This window comes from Syngnathus acus, chromosome 17 (assembly GCF_901709675.1).
Source record: "Syngnathus acus chromosome 17, fSynAcu1.2, whole genome shotgun sequence".
Lineage (NCBI taxonomy): Eukaryota > Metazoa > Chordata > Actinopteri > Syngnathiformes > Syngnathidae > Syngnathus > Syngnathus acus.
The window spans coordinates 7,370,231-7,388,981 of record NC_051102.1 but is presented as its reverse complement, the minus strand read 5'-3'; the positions used below and the strand labels follow the sequence as shown (position 1 = coordinate 7,388,981).

At 53.8% G+C, this 18,751-nt stretch overlaps 4 protein-coding genes and 1 long non-coding RNA gene across 10 annotated transcripts; 3 read left to right on the top strand and 2 right to left on the bottom strand.

Annotated features, from left to right (window-relative positions):
- Nucleotides 1-793: 793 nt before the first annotated feature.
- On the bottom strand, nt 794-4,737 carry LOC119137467 (CYFIP-related Rac1 interactor B-like). Of its 4 annotated transcripts, none has more exons than XM_037276793.1 (11): nt 4,476-4,737; nt 2,874-2,963; nt 2,683-2,804; nt 2,500-2,605; nt 2,292-2,428; nt 2,111-2,188; nt 1,935-2,051; nt 1,645-1,724; nt 1,406-1,532; nt 1,254-1,324; nt 794-1,176 (listed from the first exon to the last, which is right to left on the bottom strand). In XM_037276793.1, exons 1-11 carry the CDS (start codon nt 4,699-4,701, stop codon nt 1,107-1,109), a joined length of 1,224 nt encoding a protein of 407 aa, XP_037132688.1. In that variant the 5' UTR covers nt 4,702-4,737; the 3' UTR covers nt 794-1,106. The 4 variants fall into 4 exon arrangements, with proteins under 4 accessions (XP_037132688.1, XP_037132689.1, XP_037132691.1 ...); XM_037276794.1 differs by having other exon boundaries at nt 2,874-2,976; nt 4,476-4,594; XM_037276796.1 differs by lacking the exon at nt 4,476-4,737 and adding an exon at nt 4,030-4,380.
- On the top strand, nt 4,704-5,732 carry sft2d3 (SFT2 domain containing 3). Its single transcript, XM_037276799.1, has one exon. It carries the CDS (start codon nt 4,738-4,740, stop codon nt 5,407-5,409), a length of 672 nt encoding a protein of 223 aa, XP_037132694.1. The 5' UTR covers nt 4,704-4,737; the 3' UTR covers nt 5,410-5,732.
- A 220-nt stretch (nt 5,733-5,952) lies between these two features.
- wdr33 (WD repeat domain 33) lies at nt 5,953-13,847 on the bottom strand. Of its 3 annotated transcripts, none has more exons than XM_037276787.1 (22): nt 13,639-13,847; nt 13,039-13,108; nt 12,221-12,443; nt 11,951-12,019; nt 11,546-11,650; nt 11,355-11,450; nt 10,976-11,127; nt 10,331-10,428; nt 10,030-10,156; nt 9,446-9,600; nt 9,236-9,314; nt 9,042-9,152; nt 8,763-8,857; nt 8,423-8,509; nt 8,182-8,318; nt 7,943-8,098; nt 7,360-7,869; nt 7,237-7,294; nt 6,787-7,075; nt 6,580-6,728; nt 6,325-6,504; nt 5,953-6,175 (listed from the first exon to the last, which is right to left on the bottom strand). In XM_037276787.1, the coding sequence occupies exons 2-22, from the start codon at nt 13,101-13,103 to the stop codon at nt 6,060-6,062; spliced, it is 3,057 nt and encodes a 1,018-aa protein (XP_037132682.1). In that variant the 5' UTR covers nt 13,104-13,108; nt 13,639-13,847; the 3' UTR covers nt 5,953-6,059. The 3 variants fall into 3 exon arrangements, with proteins under 3 accessions (XP_037132682.1, XP_037132683.1, XP_037132684.1); XM_037276788.1 differs by having other exon boundaries at nt 7,360-7,866; XM_037276789.1 differs by lacking the exon at nt 13,039-13,108.
- A 1,202-nt stretch (nt 13,848-15,049) lies between these two features.
- On the top strand, nt 15,050-16,505 carry LOC119137225. Its single transcript, XR_005100882.1, has 3 exons — nt 15,050-15,223; nt 15,896-15,960; nt 16,388-16,505. It is a non-coding gene; the product is annotated as an uncharacterized LOC119137225 (long non-coding RNA).
- A 66-nt stretch (nt 16,506-16,571) lies between these two features.
- LOC119137481 (transcriptional activator Myb-like) lies at nt 16,572-18,653 on the top strand. Its single transcript, XM_037276811.1, has 7 exons — nt 16,572-16,589; nt 17,021-17,104; nt 17,170-17,390; nt 17,456-17,669; nt 17,930-18,031; nt 18,125-18,226; nt 18,297-18,653. The coding sequence occupies exons 1-7, from the start codon at nt 16,572-16,574 to the stop codon at nt 18,651-18,653; spliced, it is 1,098 nt and encodes a 365-aa protein (XP_037132706.1).
- The last annotated feature ends 98 nt before the right edge of the window (nt 18,654-18,751 follow it).

Sequence of the window (18,751 nt, the reverse complement as noted above, 5' to 3'; positions counted from 1 at the left end):
GCGCATGATTGCAGCGTGTCAGGGCAGGCTGGCCCTAGTGACATACAGTCTAGCATGAGTGTTTGCTGGGCGTTGTTTTATTTCAACACCTTCAAGTACCTAACATGTCTGATGAGCACGACCTGGAGTCAAACAAACACAAGCAATCAGTCGGAGGCCGTTTCAACTTCCACCCGCTGCGGAACCCGGGCCATGTTCCGTGAGCGGCCCGGCCCGTCCGTCAACATGGCTCTAAAAGGCCCATGGCACTCCGGCAGGGGCCGATGGGGAACGGACCAAGCAGTGGTCAAGTTAGATGATCTTTGTGCAATACACTACGTGTGTGTTTGTGGGAAAGCCCCCCCCATCCGTCCCCTGACTCGACACACAGTCACATTTACTCACGCTTACGCATGCACACACTAACTCGCTGCTACCACAAGTCCAGACAACATGCTCACACCCCAGCCAGTTACCATGCCAACGCCTCACCCTGAGCACACACGCCCACACATGCGCGTGTTGCCGGAGGCTTCGGAAAAAAAAAAATGCTTGTTCGGTCCCAACCCTTCATCTTGCGGCCCTCCATCCTTTAACAAGAGGTGAAGGCGGATGAATCCGCTCCGTCCGTCCGTGGCGGAAACGGAATGGCCACCTTTGGAAAAGCTGTATCGCACAAATAAATAAGGACAATCAATGTTGTACTTTTAATTTCAAACGATTGTTTTTCTGTCTGGCCTTTACTGGCCACCGTTGGTCCTTGTGTGCCGCGCCAGTCCATTGCCACTCAGTCAGACAATAAAAGCCAAAAAAAGTACATACAAAACTTTATGGAGCCGAAAAGTAAGCGCAACTTTACATGAAAAACTGAGTAAGAAAAATCGAGCTGCAGGATGAGGCGGCCCTCGCGTCCGAGACCGTCGCTCTGATCTTGACGTCGGCTGCTAGCCAAGGCTAACATTAGCTTCCAGTGAAGTCCACCCGCGCCAGTCACACCCACATGTGAGCAACAATGGCGACAGGAGAGGTAGAATAGGAACCGTTAAGACCAAAGGAGGAGGAATCAAACCGGAAAGCTCAGGAGTTGTGCTGAAATGCAGAGGACGAGCAGCAGGGGGCGCTCTTGTTCAATTGACGCTCAGCATGTTCCTGATGTGTTTTGGCGTGGCCTCGTCGTTCAGATGCTTGGTGGTGTACCTGCGGAGGTCAACACGTCAACACGTCGGCCGACGGGCAAGCTAGCTAGCGTCAAGTCGCCAAGCGCAAATTGTGACCTGAGCGCATCCAGCAGAGCTCGCACGCTACTCGCCGGCTGCTCCCGCAGCACCCGGACGCAGCCTTTCACCTGCACGCAAGCAAGCACGGGGCAACGCCGTCATTGGCCTGCTCCTCTTGCTCCAGTGTGAGTGCTGCGCGGCGCTCTTACGTCGATGTTGGAGGTCTTGACGAAGGCTCCGGCCGGGTGCACGTGGTCATAGAGGATGATGACGCCCACCATCACGCGCAAACAAAAGAGCAGCGTCTCCTCGCTGGTGAAACGACTTCTGTACTCTCTGCAAAGGACCGTGGGTTCATTTTCCAAAGTGGGCGGGGCGAGGCGGGGCTGGGGCGACGATGCCCTGCCCATGCCTCGCCGATGTTTCGCCGTTGCATTGAGGGCCTCACGGTGTTTCCAGCATGACTTTGCAGACGCCGGCCATGGTGCTCAGGCAGTCAGTGGTGTTGTCGACGGGGACTTGGGGATTCTGTGTGTCACACAGCAGCGCCCCCGCAGGGCAGCATAGAAGTTACAAGCGGCGCACGGGAACGTCATCAACCGGGTCGTGACCCGGGACCATTTGCGGACCCCCCCGTCTCATTTCACACATGACGCTCTTTGACTTAGCTACGCGATGACACCGCGGGTATGATCGCTTCCCGTGCGCATCGGTGGAGTTGCGTCGGCGCGTACTGACATCGGCGACGAACTTGATGGTGGCGTCGCTCAGCGTCTTCAACATGGGTGTGGCGCTGGCGTAGAACAGGGACATACGATTGGCCAGCTCGTTGTTGACCTCGGCATCTGCGTCGCCCTGAAGGACGGGCGCACATTAACAATGACGGCGAGGTGCAGCATGTGTGCGCTTCTTACACTCAGGTTGTTGATACGCATGCGGCTGATGGTGCGTCTGTAGTAACTGAAGTCATTCTGGATGGCTGGGATGGTCATCTGCAACCACGAGGATCATCGAGAGCAAGAAGAAGATTAAGATGAGGGTGACTGAAGAAGAAAGCTACAAAAGGCACGAGGAAGGTTGAAGGCGCCGGCCAACCTTGAGCTCGTCAAATCTCAACGTGAAGTGCAGGATGAGCGCAAACTGCCTGGCCAGCGCCTGTTTGTTCTCCAGCTGCTGGGTGGGCGAGGCTTCGGAGCCGGTCAGGACCTCCAGCAGCTGGTGCAGACTCCGCTCTGGAGACACGCCGGGAAAGCGTTGAAGGAATGAGACCGAGGGCAGAACAGTGCGTTGGCAAAAGACTTACCGAGTTTGTGGGAGAACTCATAGAAACGTTTGAGTTTTGCCACGAGGGGAAGAACGGCAGACCAGGCCCTCTCCTGAGCGCCCTTCTCGCCCGGACTCTGGATGGCCTGTGCGCACGCAAACAGGCGCGCTCACAACGCACTGACACATGCGTACATCCGCGGCGGGCGGGATTGGATTTTACCAGTCGGATCTGCTCGCCTGCTCCCGTGTAGGCCTGCAGCTCGTCCAGGATCACCTGAGCCTCCGTGAGCACCTTGTTCACCTTCTCCCAAACCTCCTTCTCGGAGCTCGACGCCTCCGCATCTGCACACGCGGACACATCACTGGCACTGCATGTGCGTTTGTGCGGGTGCGTGCGTGCGCGCGTCTTACTCTCAAAGTCCAAGAAGAAGTTTCCGGCGTTGTTGTCGATGTCTCTGCTCAGCACTTTGATCAAGTTGCCCATTCTCGCGCGTACAAAACCTTCAAGACAATGCTGAGAGAAAAAATATTTCGGTCCAACGTGATGCGGGCAACATTTACTTCTCCGAATTAAAGATCATCTTATCCGAGCGTGCGTGTCAGCTGGCTTACGCAAGTTGAAGCAGCGGCGCCTCATTGGTGGGACTGGCAGCGTGCACGGGCACTTTGCAGCAAATTGTGGTACTGAGGACGCGCGCACACGCACAATGAGACACGTGCAACGCCTGACACCGAGTACGACGAGTGGCAAGAGGAAGTGATGACGTGCGAGGAAGGCGAGCTGACTCGTCTCGGGTCGGCTCTTTCGTCTACATCGAGGAGTCGCATCTCGGCACATGCCGTGCACTTGGACATCTCGCGTCTTTTTTTTTTTTTTTTTTACATCATTGGAGCACCTGTTCTTCCGATTTGAGGGCGAATGAAAAGAATACAAATTTGAATTATGTCAAGTCTATAATAATGATGTTCAGTATTACGTAGGATTATTATTATTTGACCTTTTGCTACATCTTAATTTAAGATTTCCAACAAAGTTTATAAACTTATTTTAAATACAAAAATAGAATTTCACACAACCCACTGTTCAGTTTGTGTATTTGAAAAAAGTACAAAAAACAAAACACTCGTGTTTTTCAACATGATTTTTTTTAGCACTAATTTTATTCCGCTAAACAGGAAGCAACGACGAAGCCATTTTACAACTCACTCCATAGCAAAATGGCTTGTTCAACAAGCAGCTCCTAAAAGTTGATCGTTACAATATAGTAGGGAAGTGCTGGTGTCCCTAAAGAAGTGGCCGCCGAGTTGTAGACTGTTAGACTGTAACCGGAAGTGTTCGTCTGCGTTCCTGATGGTGATCGGGGAATCACGGACCGCAACTTTTAGCTCCATCAACAAATCGCTACTTTTGGAGCGCGCACAAAGTGCGACGCCTCCACTCGGAACTTGACTGTCGAGTCTCAACAAGACCTGATGTGACGAGTCTCGACGGGCGCGATCCACCCAGACCCGCAGAGAGCTTGAACGAGACCTAGACCCCGACTCCCGTCCCCAGCGCAGTACTCACCTTCGCCGATCGGTGCGGGATCGGTGGAGGTTCGACGGGTTGGCGTTAGCGCGTCCAGGTGATCCTACATGCCGACGACCCGGAAGTGTGGCCCCTCGGCGCAGCGTTTGCTATAAAAGGAAACGTTTCCTGAGCGAGAGGCCAATCGGCGCACGCGAGGGACCCGCGACGTCGGCGGAACGCATCAAGGTCATCAGAAGCCAACGCGACGAAAAGAACTCGAACGCAACACGTCGGGAGGGTCGGCGTTGCACGGCAGAGGTGCCCCAAAACAACCACGACAACAAGACCACCTTCCACTTCATCCTTCCCTCATTCCTTTTTCCATACTCGTTTGCTTCCTCCACACATCCAATGAAACGATCCTATTTCAGTCTGGGCCGCCCCCTCAAATGTTTTTCCTCTTCCCTCTTCCAAGCGTCCCAAGAACCTTTGTGTCACCTCACCTCTGTGCCGTGGGGCACTGGCTGAAATGACGTCATCTGCATCTCCTGCAGTTTTCTTGCGACCAGCAGGAGACATAAATGCATGAGTACATACAAATTGCTCGTGTGTCATGTTTCTGCCATCCGGCTGCGGTCGCTCAAAAGTTAATAGTGTGACAAACGAGCTCACGAAGAAGAAGCGGGCTAGGAGACGGAAACGGAGCGCTGCTAGCGTTTTAATTAGCATGTTAGCAGAGGCGCTGGGACTCGGAGTGTTGTCGTAATGGCGGAATTGAACCGGCAGCTGCAGGAGTATTTGTCGCAGTCCAGAGGCAAGACAGCCGCCCCGTCGTTGCAGTCCGGCGGCAGCACCGCAGTGGAGCTCGGCGAGCCGGAGCCGGTCCCCGGAAGTTGGTTCGGACGCTGGTCCAGCCCGTGGTCCGGCGGCGCCAATGCCTCGGCGGTTCCAAGCTCCGGCGGGAGTTGGCCGTGGTCAGCCGAGCCGGACCCTTGCATGCCGGGAGTGAGTCGCCGCCAGCGGCTGGCCATCTCCGGGATGTTTGCCGCCCTGTCAGCGCTGTGCTTCGGCCTTTCGGCTCTGTACGCGCCGCTGCTGCTCATTTACGCCCGCAAGTTTGCGCTGTTGTGGTCGCTGGGCTCGGCCTTCGCCATCGCGGCCGCAGCGGTTCTGCGGGGACCCGGCCGGCTAGTCGCTGGCCTGCCCGGCTCGCCTGGGGCCGTCGTGTACCTGTGCGCCCTCGGAGGGACGTTGTACGCCGCGCTGAGCCTGCACAGCACTGTGTTGACGGCGTTCGGGGCTGCCGCGCAGGTGGCCGCGCTCGTCGGATACGTGGTGTCGCTGCTCCCTGGAGGCAGCGCCGGGATCCGCTTCGTGGGCGGCGTTGCCGCGTCCGCCCTCAAAAGAACAGTGACCGGGAAAAGCGTGACCATCTGAGCCGGGGCCGTCGGTCCGAGAATCGATGACGTCATCACCGGTCATGTGCCTTTTGCAGAGCCAAAGCCACCTTGGACAAAGCGGACCCTCACTCTTGGCTTCATACCGGTGGGCCTGAACGCTGACTTGGCTGTTATGGGACCAGAAAGACTCGCTGAAATAAATGCAATTCAACACCTACAAATTAAACTTGACGTTATGAGACGACTGCTTTTGCCATAAATCAAGCACCACTATAGTTTTACTTTAAGTGTGGTACTTTTTTTATTTTATTTAACAAGTGTTTATACTTAATAAATGTGCTTTTCAGGACCTAAATCACAGCCTGCCTATATTTGGATGAAATTGTTTTCAGCGGAAGAATTCCCATTATAATTGCCATGGGGAAAAAAAACAACTGTACAGTGTTTCCGAATCATTTGGTAGTAGTAGTGGTGTGTGTGTGGGTGTTAGGGTTAGGGGGGGTGTCGTCGTCCATGTTTCCTGCTGGTCCACAATCCTTCGCACGTCTTGATCCAAAAACAGAACAATCAGATATTTGAGCAGGATTCAAAGCTTCCGCGTGGATATTTATTGTCCAGTCAGTGAAAAGACAAAACATAGAAATTTCATACAAAAAATGAGGAAAGATTAGCAGCCGATGAAGCTGTCTAGCGCCCACGGCCCCTCGGCGCGCCTCGTAAGGGGGGGCCCCCTCTCCTGGGGCCAGGCCCCCAGCCACCCCGTGCGCCACGCCCGTAGCCGTCGTCCCGCTGAAGAGATCGACCTGTGGGGTGGTGTGTGTGGTGGGCGAGAAGCATACATGCTATGTTATTCTTTCAAACCCTGCCACATGTGCTTTCAATACAATTGTCAAGCATCAAATTGTGTCAAGCATTTTTTAAATCTTTCAAATGTCACACAAACAAAACTGACCTGCATCTGCACCTGGCGCGTCTCGTTCTCGGGGGTCGACCGTTCCTGGGCCATCCTGCCAGGGTCGTTTCCGCGGCGGCAGCGAGGCCATGTCCATGCCTTGCAGGGACAGCGACCGCTCACGGCCCGCCGGGGACGCGCTGTCGTGTAGAGAGAGTCCGTCGCGGTAGCCGTCGGGACCTCAAAACATCCCAGGGCACACGGTCAACACTAGCCGGACCCCGAAACCAAATAGTAAATCAAGTATGAAAGTACCTCCTCGTTGGGGGCCCCCGCCTCTAGGCCTGGCCCTGACCCCGGCGTCCCAGCCCATCCCGTCTTCGAGGGCGTCAAAGCCTTCCTCCTGGCCCGCGTAGTCCTCAGGGTAGCCTCGACCTCCGGGCCGTCCAGGGCCTCCTCTGAACCTGAACCGTTGACAGTTTTGGCGCTCGGGTTGCCCAAGAGAAGATGAGTCTGGCTTACCTGTCGTCTCGCCTCCCTCGAAACTCTCCCAAGTCCCGGGGGGCGCGGTCTTCGGGACCCCAGTTGGCAGTGGCCCCGCCTGTTCGGAGACCCGCCCCGACCCGGTGTCCTGCCGTCCCCGGAAAAGCGGATCCGGGTCTCCAGGCCTCCTCCCCTCGGCTGTGGAAGTCATGGCCCCCGTCAAAATCCTGTGGTTTGTGCTGTCCGTCTCCCCAGAAGTGCTCGTGCCCCCCGCCGCCTTGGCGGTCAGGGGGTCCCATGTGGTGGTTGGGGGCCGGCCCCCGGGCGTCTGAGGGAGGGCGAGACAGACGCAACAAGGATACTAAAGAGGCTGTGTGGGACATGGTCCTTTTACAGTTTTTGACAGAGCAAAACATGTGCTGCTTCCGTGTAATCAATTCCACTATGATCACAAGAATAAACATTTTGACAGCCAAGACTGCGGCCCACCTTTGTTGCTGGGGCCCTGCTGGCCCCTCCCGTGCATGGGGGGCCCTGAGGTCTGGGCCTGTAAGCACCAAAGAGCACGAGTCAGGAGGACCATGGGCCCACGCGTGATGCCGCCACACTTACCTGGTGCTGCATGTAAGGCGGTGCCTGCATGTTCCCCGGGTGAGGCCCGTGCATCCCGAAGTTATGTGTCCTGGATGGGGGTCCCATCATGCCCCCCTGAGGTCCCATCATGTTTCCTTGAGGCGGCGGCATCATGCCCCCCTGAGGGAGAGACCCTGGTAGATCCCGTGCCCCCATTCCTCTGGCGGGAGGTCCCATCATGCCCCCGTGAGGGCCCGGCACTCCTCTGGCTGCGGGGCCCAAGTTGTGCGGTCCCTGAGCGCCCATGTTCCTGGAAGAGGCGGTGTGTCTCTGCATGTCTGGCGGGCCCATCATGGCCTGCCCGTGCCCGGACGACGTCCCCATCTGAGCGGAGGGCATGAATGAAGGCCCCATGTGGGGGGGCCCCATGTGGTTGGACTGGGGAGGAGCAAAGTTCTGCTGCACTGCGGGACCAGAGTAGGGGGGCCCGGGGCCCTGCTGGGAGCCGTCCGAGCTCATCTGGTTCATGCGGTCCATCTTCATCTGCTGCTAAAGGAGAGCAGCTGATCAGCTGGCGACACGGCACGGGTGGCCCGCGTCACGCGTGGCCCGCGTCACTCACCTCCAGTAGCTTGGGGTTGGTGTACTGCAACGCCGCCATTTCCTGCTCCAGCTCCACCTGACTTCTCTTCTTGCCGTCTCCTTTGGGCTCCGCCTTGCGCTCTTTGGGGCCCTCTCCAGACGGGGGCATGGAGGGAACTTTATTTTCCGCCCAGGCCTGCGGAGAAGATGGTGGGTCGGGTTTCCCGGAGTCGGAAGATGGCGACAATCGGGTTGTGTGATTGACAAGCACGAGCTGACCTGCTGGAACTGTGCTGGGATGGGTTTGGCGTAGGGGACCTTCTTCTGCGGGACCCTCTTGTTGTCCCTGCCCATCACCTCATCCATGCCCCAATCCAGTCCCGGGATGGACATCTCTTCTGGCCCCGCCTCTTTATCTGGACACAATTGCAGCATCTTGGCTTTTGTTTGCTCTTTTCCCCTTCGTTTTCTTGAACAGGTCACAAACTCTTGATGCAGTCCGTCGGCAAAGACTACTTACGCGTCTGTTCCTGCTCCATGGCGATCTTCAGCTGCTCGGGAATTCCCATTCCAGGGATGGCGGCCATGCTGTTTGGCTCCATGTCATCTGTCACCAGATTACGCGGATTACTGTGACAGCTCCTCATCACTTTGGCTCAATTATTTTCAGATTTGGGCTATTTGCAGCCGATCTCCGCTGCTTTTAATTTGTCATTACTTCATTTTCCTAACCGGTGTTTAAAATAGGGAAAAAGTCTATTCACGGCAGCGGGCAAGGAACCAATCAAGATTCTCCCTTATTCATGTGAGCTGACAAGCCATGGGTGCGTCGAGTGTGCATGTCGTGTCACGTGACTGACCGTAGTCCACGCCGTCCTCCGACATGCCAGGTAGAAGATTGAGGTTGTAGCGGTCCCTCATTTTGTCGCCGGGACGATTCCTGGTCCAGAATTTACTAACAAACACGGAGCACACAGTGATTTTGGGCTCGCTACTCAGAGTGCGAGAGCGCTATTAGGTTGGAGACATGAAATCGAAAACTACTGGCGGTTCCCCACCAATCCATCAGATCTGCGCAAAGTCAACAGTTTTTTTAATTTTTTGTTCTCCACATGTAAGCGTGCGGCAGTAGACGCTACCTGGTGTGGTCGTTGGATCCTGAACAGAGGATGTGACCGAGCGGGTGCCAGGCCAAACTCCAGATCATTCCCTCATGCGCCATCTCCATGCCACCCACTTCCTTCTCCACCCTGATGCCGACAAGCGCAACGTAAACGACACGCTCCGACTTGGACTGGATGATCGGGAAGGCGATCCCAGGCGCGCTCCCTACCCAGCATTCCAGAAGAGCAAAGAGCCGTCCGAGCCGCCGCTGGCAAATAGCCCCTCGTGGATGGGATGCCAGGCCACCGCTGGGAAAAGAGCAAAAGTTCTCCAGTTAGTCGCACCAAGAGAACCGTGGCCTGAGCTCGCCCTTCTCTTCAAAGATGGCCACCAATGGTCAAACTGGACTTTGCGACGGGCGATTTGGACGGCGGCTCACCCGTGGCTTCCTTCTTGTGGCCCCGGAACACCTGGAGCTCTTCCTTCAGGTTGCGGATATCAAAGAGCTTGCAGAGGTGGTCACGCGACGCCGTCAGCAGCCAGTTGCCGTTACTGTTCCACTTCACCTCCATCACCGTGTTCTTGTGGGCGTGGCTGAGGAGGTCGAGGTCGAGCATGCTCAATGGTTCCAAATTGCTCACCGACTACAAATAGCGTTTCTTTGTTCATTGACGCGTGACAGCCACCAAACAAAGGGTTTCTTTGTCATTACTTCAAACACAAAAATAGATGACGCAATAGAGGGATGGATGGCTGTGTGCATACAGCATTTGGTGTGATTCGCTAAATCATGATAGCGACCCGAGTCCAAACTAAAAGTCCCGTATAACAACAGAAATGAATAGAAATGTGCATGAAATAAAAACAAACAAACATAAACCACAACAATAGAACAGGATGACAAAAAACAACAACATTGTGATGATCATGTGGCCCCTCCATAGTAAAATGAAGAAGGGAGAGGGAACATCACCCCCCTCTTCCCCATCTTTGTAAAGCTGAAGGGAAAGAACTTGGACTCACAGGGTTGCCAGACTCTGTCCGGTCTTTGGGTCCCAGAACTTGATTGGCTGCTGACTGTCTTTGCTGCCGGACACCACCAGACCTTTGGTGGGGTGCCAGTCCACGCACTTCACATCGGCACCGTGACCTGCGCACGCACACGCACACGCACACGCACACGCACAACACACACACACACACACACACACACACACACACACAAAACAACAAAAAAGAAAGCATAAGAGTATTTTGAAAATAATCATAAATAAAAGGATAGAAAGACCAAAAGCAAGGGACGTGGTGATGGGGGTTGTACAACCTCGAAGGATGCGCTCCTCGTGGCAGCGCTGGAAGTCCCAAATCCGAACGGTGCCGTCGTCCGAGCAGGTGGCGAATTTGCTGTCGGTGGGTGAGAAACTAGAGAGGACACAGGAAGCGACACGTCACACACACTTCAGGGCCGCCGCCAAGCTCGATGACTCCGGCCCGGGGGGACCCTTATTTCCAAGAGTGGCCGAGTGGTTGGGAGCATGACCTTGAGCAAGACACAGACACCACCTGCCCCTGATTGCCCCCCCTCAGCCTAAGCTCAGGTCAAGTTTTAGACCTGCATTCAGGTAGAGTACGAGTTAACGAGTAAAATCAGTTCCGAGTGTGTGTCGAGCTTTAGGTTTGGCGAAAGAGTTCAGCTACACGTACAGGTCCGGGCTCAAACGATTAGGGCGGGGATCTCGATTTAGACCGGGGTTCTCGGTCCGGACTTGGGTCTAGGTTTAGAAGTGAGTGATCACGGTCCCGCATCCTGCCGGCGTTTGCTAGGTGGCGCTGACACACAGGAATTGTGATCAACTTTATTGATGGCCGACAAAGTGCCACTTTGGCCTTTATTGACGCCACTTTATTAGCAGACACAACAAGACACACGAGAAGGCGGAAGAGGGAAAAGTGGCGATCGGATGTAAACCTGGCTTCTCTCACGGCCTCCTTGTGTGCCTGGAACATCTTGACGTTGTTCATGTTGGACTGCCAGTACTTGACGTAGCCGCCGTGGTCCGCCGTCAGCATCCACATGTCGTTGTGCGACCAGGTCATGGCGCGCACCGGGCTGTCGTGAGCCTGAGGTAGGTCACAGAAGGCCGCATCAGACAAAACGAGCAGCACAAGATGCAGCGGCGGACAACGCAGGACAAATTGTTGGATTCTTTTTCATCCCATTGAATGTTGTCACGAGCATATGCAGTATCATAATAGAGACTACCCCAAAAACCTTTTAAAATCTTATTTCAATTTGTGGAGGTTAATTGTGGTTTCTCCATCGGACGAGCGGCACCACGCGTGTTCACCTGGAGAATGGTCTCAAAGTTGAACGTCAGCCCGTTCCACAGCGTGAATTCGCCACTGGACGCTCCCGTCACCAGCCGACGCCCCTCCGGAGTCCACTGCGGGCGGGCGTGTGTGTGAGCAACAACAACAAAATAAATGCAGGCGAGCTTTCCCCGCCGAGCACAGAGCCCGGTCGGCACGACCAACTCACCCGGATGACAAAGACGGGACATTTGACTTTGTTGGTGGACGTGCGCACAAACTTGGTGGTGACGGCGTTCATGGGATTGTTCAGCATTCCGATAGGAGGGACCAACTGTGGGACACAAACGCACACGTCTGGTCACGCCGCTTGACTCGCTTGCCACAAAACATGCAAGCTTGTCCCTCAAAACTTTGCACACATGACCTTGTTGAAGGTAAGTGTCCAAAACCTCTCAAGAGTAACCGTTGTCGGTCATCCTCCGCGACACTTTGGTGGCGCTAACGCAACACCTTTTCTCAATGGCATGGATTTTAACGCTCGCCGCTTGCTTTCTAGAAAATTGCATTCTGGTGGCAGCAAAGCGGACAAAAGTATGAAAAGAGGAAGCAGACGAGGACGAGGAAGGCTCACGTCGTTGTAGCATCCGGCATCGGGTTGGATTGCTCGCAGGTCGCGATGGTCTCGTTGCCACTGACGATTCTGCGGGCAAGAAGGCAGCGGCTGAGCGATGGAGAGCCAAGAGACAAAGAAAGCCATCTCTGGGAAGTTTTCAAGTTTAGAGATAAAACGGCCCATTTTTCATCATTGAGGAGTTTTTGTTCAAAGAATCAGAATTTTTGTTTATATCCCTTTACTATTCCAGAAGAGGGTATCGCTTCAGAAACCTAATTGAACTCCTACCTGCAGGTATCTGATGACAGAGGGGTTGTAGTCGATGGTTTTGCGGTTGACGGCCTTGCGCATGCGCTTGCCGTCGAAGGTGAGCTGCTGCATGGCCTGCTGCTGAGCAAAGTCGGGCCGCTTGTAGAAGACCTGCCGCGGCGCCTGGTGCTGGAAGCGCGGCATGTGGAAGAAGCGCTGCGGAGAACTCACGTCCGTCGCCATGTCTGCGTTCTGGGCGGACCTGCGTCAAAACGGAACGTGACCGCGTGTCCGAAAAAGCCACATGCCGCGGGTCTGCCCCCCCTCCCCCGGGGGATCGTCTTGTGTGCCAACACCGTGAGTTTGATTCCCGCAAATGACAGTGTGCATGTGTGTGACCAAAAAACAAAAACACCTCTTTCAACGTATTACAGAAGACTGACGGGCGCGAGCTATTCCGTGGCTCTGAGAACAAGTGACAAAACATTGAACTGTGACCTCTACGGGCTTTTTGCAGAACATTTTGAACCAAACACGGGATGAGCAAGTACCAATAGCAGATATCGCATCGGGACGACTTCTGTGTATCGCTCACTCGTGAAGACCGCCAATAGCGGTTGCCGACACAATTACAAAAATAAATGGTCAGACATAAATTTAGTCCTCCTCGCCAGGAGTCGGTGTTGCGCTTCGTCACATACATCAGAAGGAAAGTAAACCTCTGCATGTGTTTTTTTTAAAACATGAATACATTATCCGTGTGACCATGAATGAATACACAAAATTCTGGACAGTCTTGCATTTGCAGTCATTGGAATGGAAACGAATAATTCCTCATCCCCAGAGGCCAGTTTTACCCTCTGCAGGCGCCCGAAATGATGGTCACATCTATCCCGTCCATTGGCAAACGTTGTCCAGTCATCCCGGCTTGATGACGCCATAGACCGGAAGACATTTGAGCTGGATTAGTTTCAAACCTTCAACGGAGGGTTTGGGCAATTTCAAGTTTGAAATGAGCTCCAATCAAGCCATCGTTTATCTAAATGATTGTAGATGGTCGATAAGTTGCGTTTGAACATAACGCACACATACTCGAGAGTGTGTAAACGAGAAGAGGGGCTTCATTGGTGACGCTTAAATTCAACACGTTTAAGCTAAAATCACTGTTGATCCAGAGGCTGAGCTTCAATGTTAGCATTGCGCCAGCTAGCTCGCTAGCGCGGTTAGCGTGAGCGGCTCACTTGTGAAAACAAGCGTAGTGCGAGGAAAGCGGTGACTGGCATCCAATAAAGTGGAGGTTTTGTTGTCCATGTACGTTAACGGCTGTTTCGGGTCGATGCCATCAGAGCGAGTGCGTGTTTTCTCGGGCTGGTTTTGTTCGGTTCGCTAGCCTCCAGGCTAACAGCGGCCCGCGGTTCCGTGGGATTCGGAGGCCCCCGAGGCTTCTCACCACTCACCCGAAGTCCCCGCGCCAAGCAGAGCTCGCAGCCTAGCGAGCGGACACTAGCTGCGGGCTCCTCCCGCCGTGCTTCTCTCGCAACTCGGCACAGCAAATCTGGATCAAATGCGTCCACTTAAGTCCACTTGGTGCCGCTTTAGCCGGCAGCTAACTCGAGCGGCTGCAGCGCAAACATGGAACGTGACGTCATCGCGGCATGCGTAGACCCCGCCCCCAGCCCAGCGTGCCGGCTCCATCGCGTCCTTACGATCCGTGACGTCACCGCAACGTCGCAAACCGAAACAGTTGGAAGCAAAACTGACTGAAATCTGTCTTTGTCAATTTAAAAATTACCATTAGTAACAACAGTCGTAATAGGCTTGGCACAAAACTGTAACTCGTTTGCTTTATGAAAGAAAGAACTTGAAATCGATGAGTACTGCGCAAAACAAAAATTTTCTCCGTTGCGGTTGATAATATGATTCATTCATTAGTTTTGGTCTATTAAAATAGCCCCCATTTTTTAATATTGTATGTATTTTTAAACATGATATGATTAAAAACATTGCACATTTATATTTGTGATGATTGGATAATGTTTGAAAAAGGTTTTTATTTAGGTTCAATTATCCATCCATCCATCCATCCATTTTCTGTACCGCTGTATCCCCACGGGGGTCGCGGGCTTGCTGGAGTCTATCCCAGCTGTCATCGGGCAGTAGGCGGGGGACACCCTGAACCGGTTGCCAGCCAATGGCAGGTCACACAGAGACGAACAACCATCCGCACACGCACTCACACCTAGGGGCAATTTGGAGCGCTCAATCGGCCTACTAAGCATGTTCTTGGGGATGTGGGAGGAAACCGGAGTGCCCGGAGAAAACCCACGGGGAGAACATGCAAACTCCACACAGGGAGGGCCTGAGGTGGAATCGAACCCGCACCCTCCTTACTGTGAGGCGGACGTGCTAGCCAGTGCCCCACCGAGCCGCCTGGTTCAATTATCGTTTTCGTTAATTTTAACAACAAAAGTTTTATTTATATCCGCAGCTAACATAAGTATAAGTTAAATGTACTAAAGAGAACCTTATTTAATGTTGAATAGATGTCTAGATGTTCAAATATAACGGCATAGCTCAAGCTACCTAGCCAATCACAAGTGCCAAACATTTCCATGATGAGATCACTGAATATGATCACTGAATATGAGTGACAAAATGTTCTAAACGTAGTGACTGCCCGGTATTGCAAATCAGTGCATGTCACAATTTCCTATTGTTATTGAGCATGACATGTCGTTTGTAGATGAGAAATAAAACGAAGGGGGGGGGGACTTTTTCCAGCGATTTCGTCATAAAGCCAAGGTGACGTTTAAAGAGTGACGTCACAGTGATAGCGGCCAATGGGCGAGCGGCTCTTTGATCGGGCGGGAGTTGGAGGCCAGCCGTCGGACGTCGGCGGCGGCTACGGATGGACGGGCGACCAACATCAGCTACGCTTTCGCACCACTTCGATTGGACCCGGAGTCAATGTCACTTCGATCACTTGCGCAAAACATAGCTTATTTTAGCTTAGCGTAACCTCTCAACCTTTTGAACTTTCAGGTGAGTTAGCTGTCGTCAAACACCCTCTACGTCACTTCTTTATAATTGATCGCGGCCATTAACAACAAAGAGCTTCTTTTAACGTCTTGCGTCGGATGGAACGCAGCAAAGCTTGATCATCTTGTGATAATTGTCACGCTTTTACTGCGAACGTTTTTTTCTTTGTTTTTCGTGTGACAGTAACGAGTACTACTTTACTGTGTGTGTGTGTGTATACATGTGTATGTAAATATATATCCACATACACACACGCATATATATATATATATATATATATATATATATATATATATATATATATATATATATACATACATATACACATAAATAAACACACACACACACACACACGTATGTATATATATATATATATATATATATATATATATATATATATATATATATATACATACATATACACATAAATAAACACACACACACAAACAAACACACACACACACACACACACACACACACACACACACACTGAATGTATTTTGTTTTTTTTAACCACTATAATGACACAATCGCCACCTTGGTGCTGTGCTTTGAGCCAAGTTGCGGCAAGCAGCGCACTGTTGCGTGTTCACGTCGAAGGGCGCCTGGCCCAAGCGTGTCGATGATGTCGTTCTTGTTTACACCGACATGCATGTGTTTTGATGTGGTTGGCAGGCAGGCAAACCCGCTTGGAGCGTCGCCAGCAGCCACACGATGAGCGGCCGAAGCCACAGATCCAGGTCAGACCTCACGCGCACGCCGCACACTCACCGGTGCTTCCCAACCTTTGTTCAAACCAAGCGAGCTCACATTGACAGTAGAAATGTGACACGGCATGGCACCAAATCCAAAAGTACCCTGAACCAATGGTAGTGTCGTCTTGGCGGGCTCCCAAGTAACGTCGGTGGAAAATTTGGCTTTTACGTTGCTGCGAGTGTCGCATGAACGGCAACAGAAAGTTTAGCCATCTTGTTCGGCCTGCCTGTGATCCAAATGGGTGAACAAAGACGCAAATATTCAGCAAGTCGTGCGGCACACATGCCCACGTCAGTGAGCGTCACGTGTCTTGCCTTGCCTTGCCGTGTCTTGTCTTGTGTTGTCTTGCCTTGCCGTGTCTTGTCTTGTGTTGTCTTGCCTTGCCGTGTCTTGTCTCGTCTCGTGTGCCAGCACCAAGCGATGCTGCTGCTGCTTGCCGGCCAAAGATGAGCGCGGACGATTTGCCAGATTGACTCCAGTCAAGTCGGAATGGGTGAAAGAGGAGGCAAGTCCGCTCGCTCGTCTCCTTCAATGAGCAGAACTGGCAAGTGCGACTTGTGTTGTGCCAACGCGGAAGAGCTGCCGCTTAACCAAAATGGGACAAATGCTGACGGTGCGACCACGTCAGAATAGCTCTGCAGACGCTAGCTCGAAAAAAAAGCCATTCTTTGGGGTACGGAACAGCTTAACTTTATTTGAAAGGTTGGCAGTTATGCGCTGGTTGACATGAGCTTCCATGTGATTGGTCGCGTGTGATTTGTACTTGTGCAACCAGCCCTCACGTTAATGGTTTTTCATTTTGGGATCTCCCGGAAACCTGGCACTTGAGCAGGACTTTCACAGAGGCAAATTGTCAAAATCCTTGAAAATTTCGTGGATAGAAAAAACACTGTTGGACACCCAAAACGCTGCGGTTACCAGGGGCCACGCTGACCGACTCTTTGTACCCAGCGCACATCCCGAAGGAGCTCTTGGGCGTTGGCTCAGCGACGGAGGCTCGCCTCTGCGGAAGGGCGATACTAACTAAGACTTGGCCTTGGACAGGGCGAGGCCTCGGTGGCTGAGTGGGCGCAGGAGAAGTGTGTGGAGCCGGTGAAAGGCCCGTGGACGCTGGAGGAGGATGAGCGGGTAAGTGAGCGCGCTCCCGACCCGGGGCCCGCCGCGGCCCGGCGCGTGACCCTGACGCGTGGCAGGTGGTGGAGTTGGTGCGCAAGTTTGGCAAGAAGCACTGGTCGCTGATCGCCAAGCACATGCGCAGCCGCAACGGCAAGCAGTGCCGCGAGCGCTGGCTCAACCACCTCAACCCCAAAGTCATCAAGAGCCGCTGGACGCCTGAGGAGGACCGCATCATCTGCCAGGCACAGCGCCTGCTAGGCAACCGCTGGGCACACATTTCAAAGCTACTGCCTGGCAGGCAGGTGCCCCGCCCACACGGCCCCACCCCGCCTGCTGTCGTCTTTAACGTGCGTATCTCCTCAGGCCTGACAACGCCATCAAAAACCGCTGGAACTCCACCCTGAAGAGGAAGGTGCAGAAGGAGACCCCTCGCAAGATCCTCCACCGGCACCCAGACTCGGGCGTACACCGCACCACCTCCTCCAGCTCCTCCTCGTCCAGCTCGTCCTCGTCGGCCGCCTCCTCGTCCTCGTCTTCCGCCGGACAGGCGGCTTTCAAGGGCGACGCGGCTGGCGAGGTGCCCACCACGCACACGCCACATACAGCACGGAACCACACGTGGCCAGCAGAAAGCTGGCGCTGGCTTTAAAAGGTCTCTGAGTTTGGCCAGTAGCCGACGTATACCGCGGCACGTATAGCTGTCTGTAAGAACTTTGAACGCACAACGATCGCTGTCCAACGTAGAGCCCAAACATGGGACGTGTCCATCATTAAGCTTGCGTGCTAGTGGCTAACCTGCAGCGCCAACCTGTCTGTGATGTCACATTTACACTGTAGGAACACTTGATGAGCACCGAGATTCTCAACATGCTGACCGACTGGAGCCCCGCCCACAGTGGCGAGCACAAGGACCGAGCCGCCGTCTTCTCTCGCTCGGAGGTAAGCACTCGTGGATGACGACCCCCGAGTGGCCCTCTCGGAATTGGAGGTCCGGCCTGGACCAGCCGCTGATGGGCTGTGTTTGCCTTTCAGGACCATCTCATGAACAGCGAAATCCTCAACATGCTGAGCGAATGGAGCCCCTCCCACAGCCCCGAGCACAATGCCCGAGCTGCCGTCGTGTCTCCCTCTGGGGTGAACTGCCGTCCTCGCCACCTGTCCGGCCGGCCGGCGGCCCGCGAAGCGTGACTTGGTTTGTGTTCAGGTGTTGAGTCCGGGTGATGGCGCGGAGGCTTCCTTCGAGGAGGAAAGCCTGGCGAGCGGCGGGCATCAGGGGGGGGCGCCCCGGGCCTCGCACGGCCGCGCGGCGGACAGCGGCGAGTTACTATGCTTCCCGCTGGTGGGTCAGGAAGTGTGGTGGTGTCTGCAGCCCACCGACGGCGCCGATGTGGGCGAAACGCTGAGGATCAAAAGCGAACCGTTTGAGGTGAGCGTTACACGTACCCGTCAAACTAAAAAAATGGGCCAACCTCACCGATGGGCACCAAACGGGTCGGGCCGCTGCAATCAGCAAGCCTCTGAAACGAGCGTGGACTCAAGCGCTCTTTTACACGGCCAGTAAATTTGCCCATTCACTCACATTTTGAATCTTTATTGTCGCTGACCAAACTCCGGCTGAAGGTCAAACGCTTACCGATGTCTCCATGACAACTTTTGTCC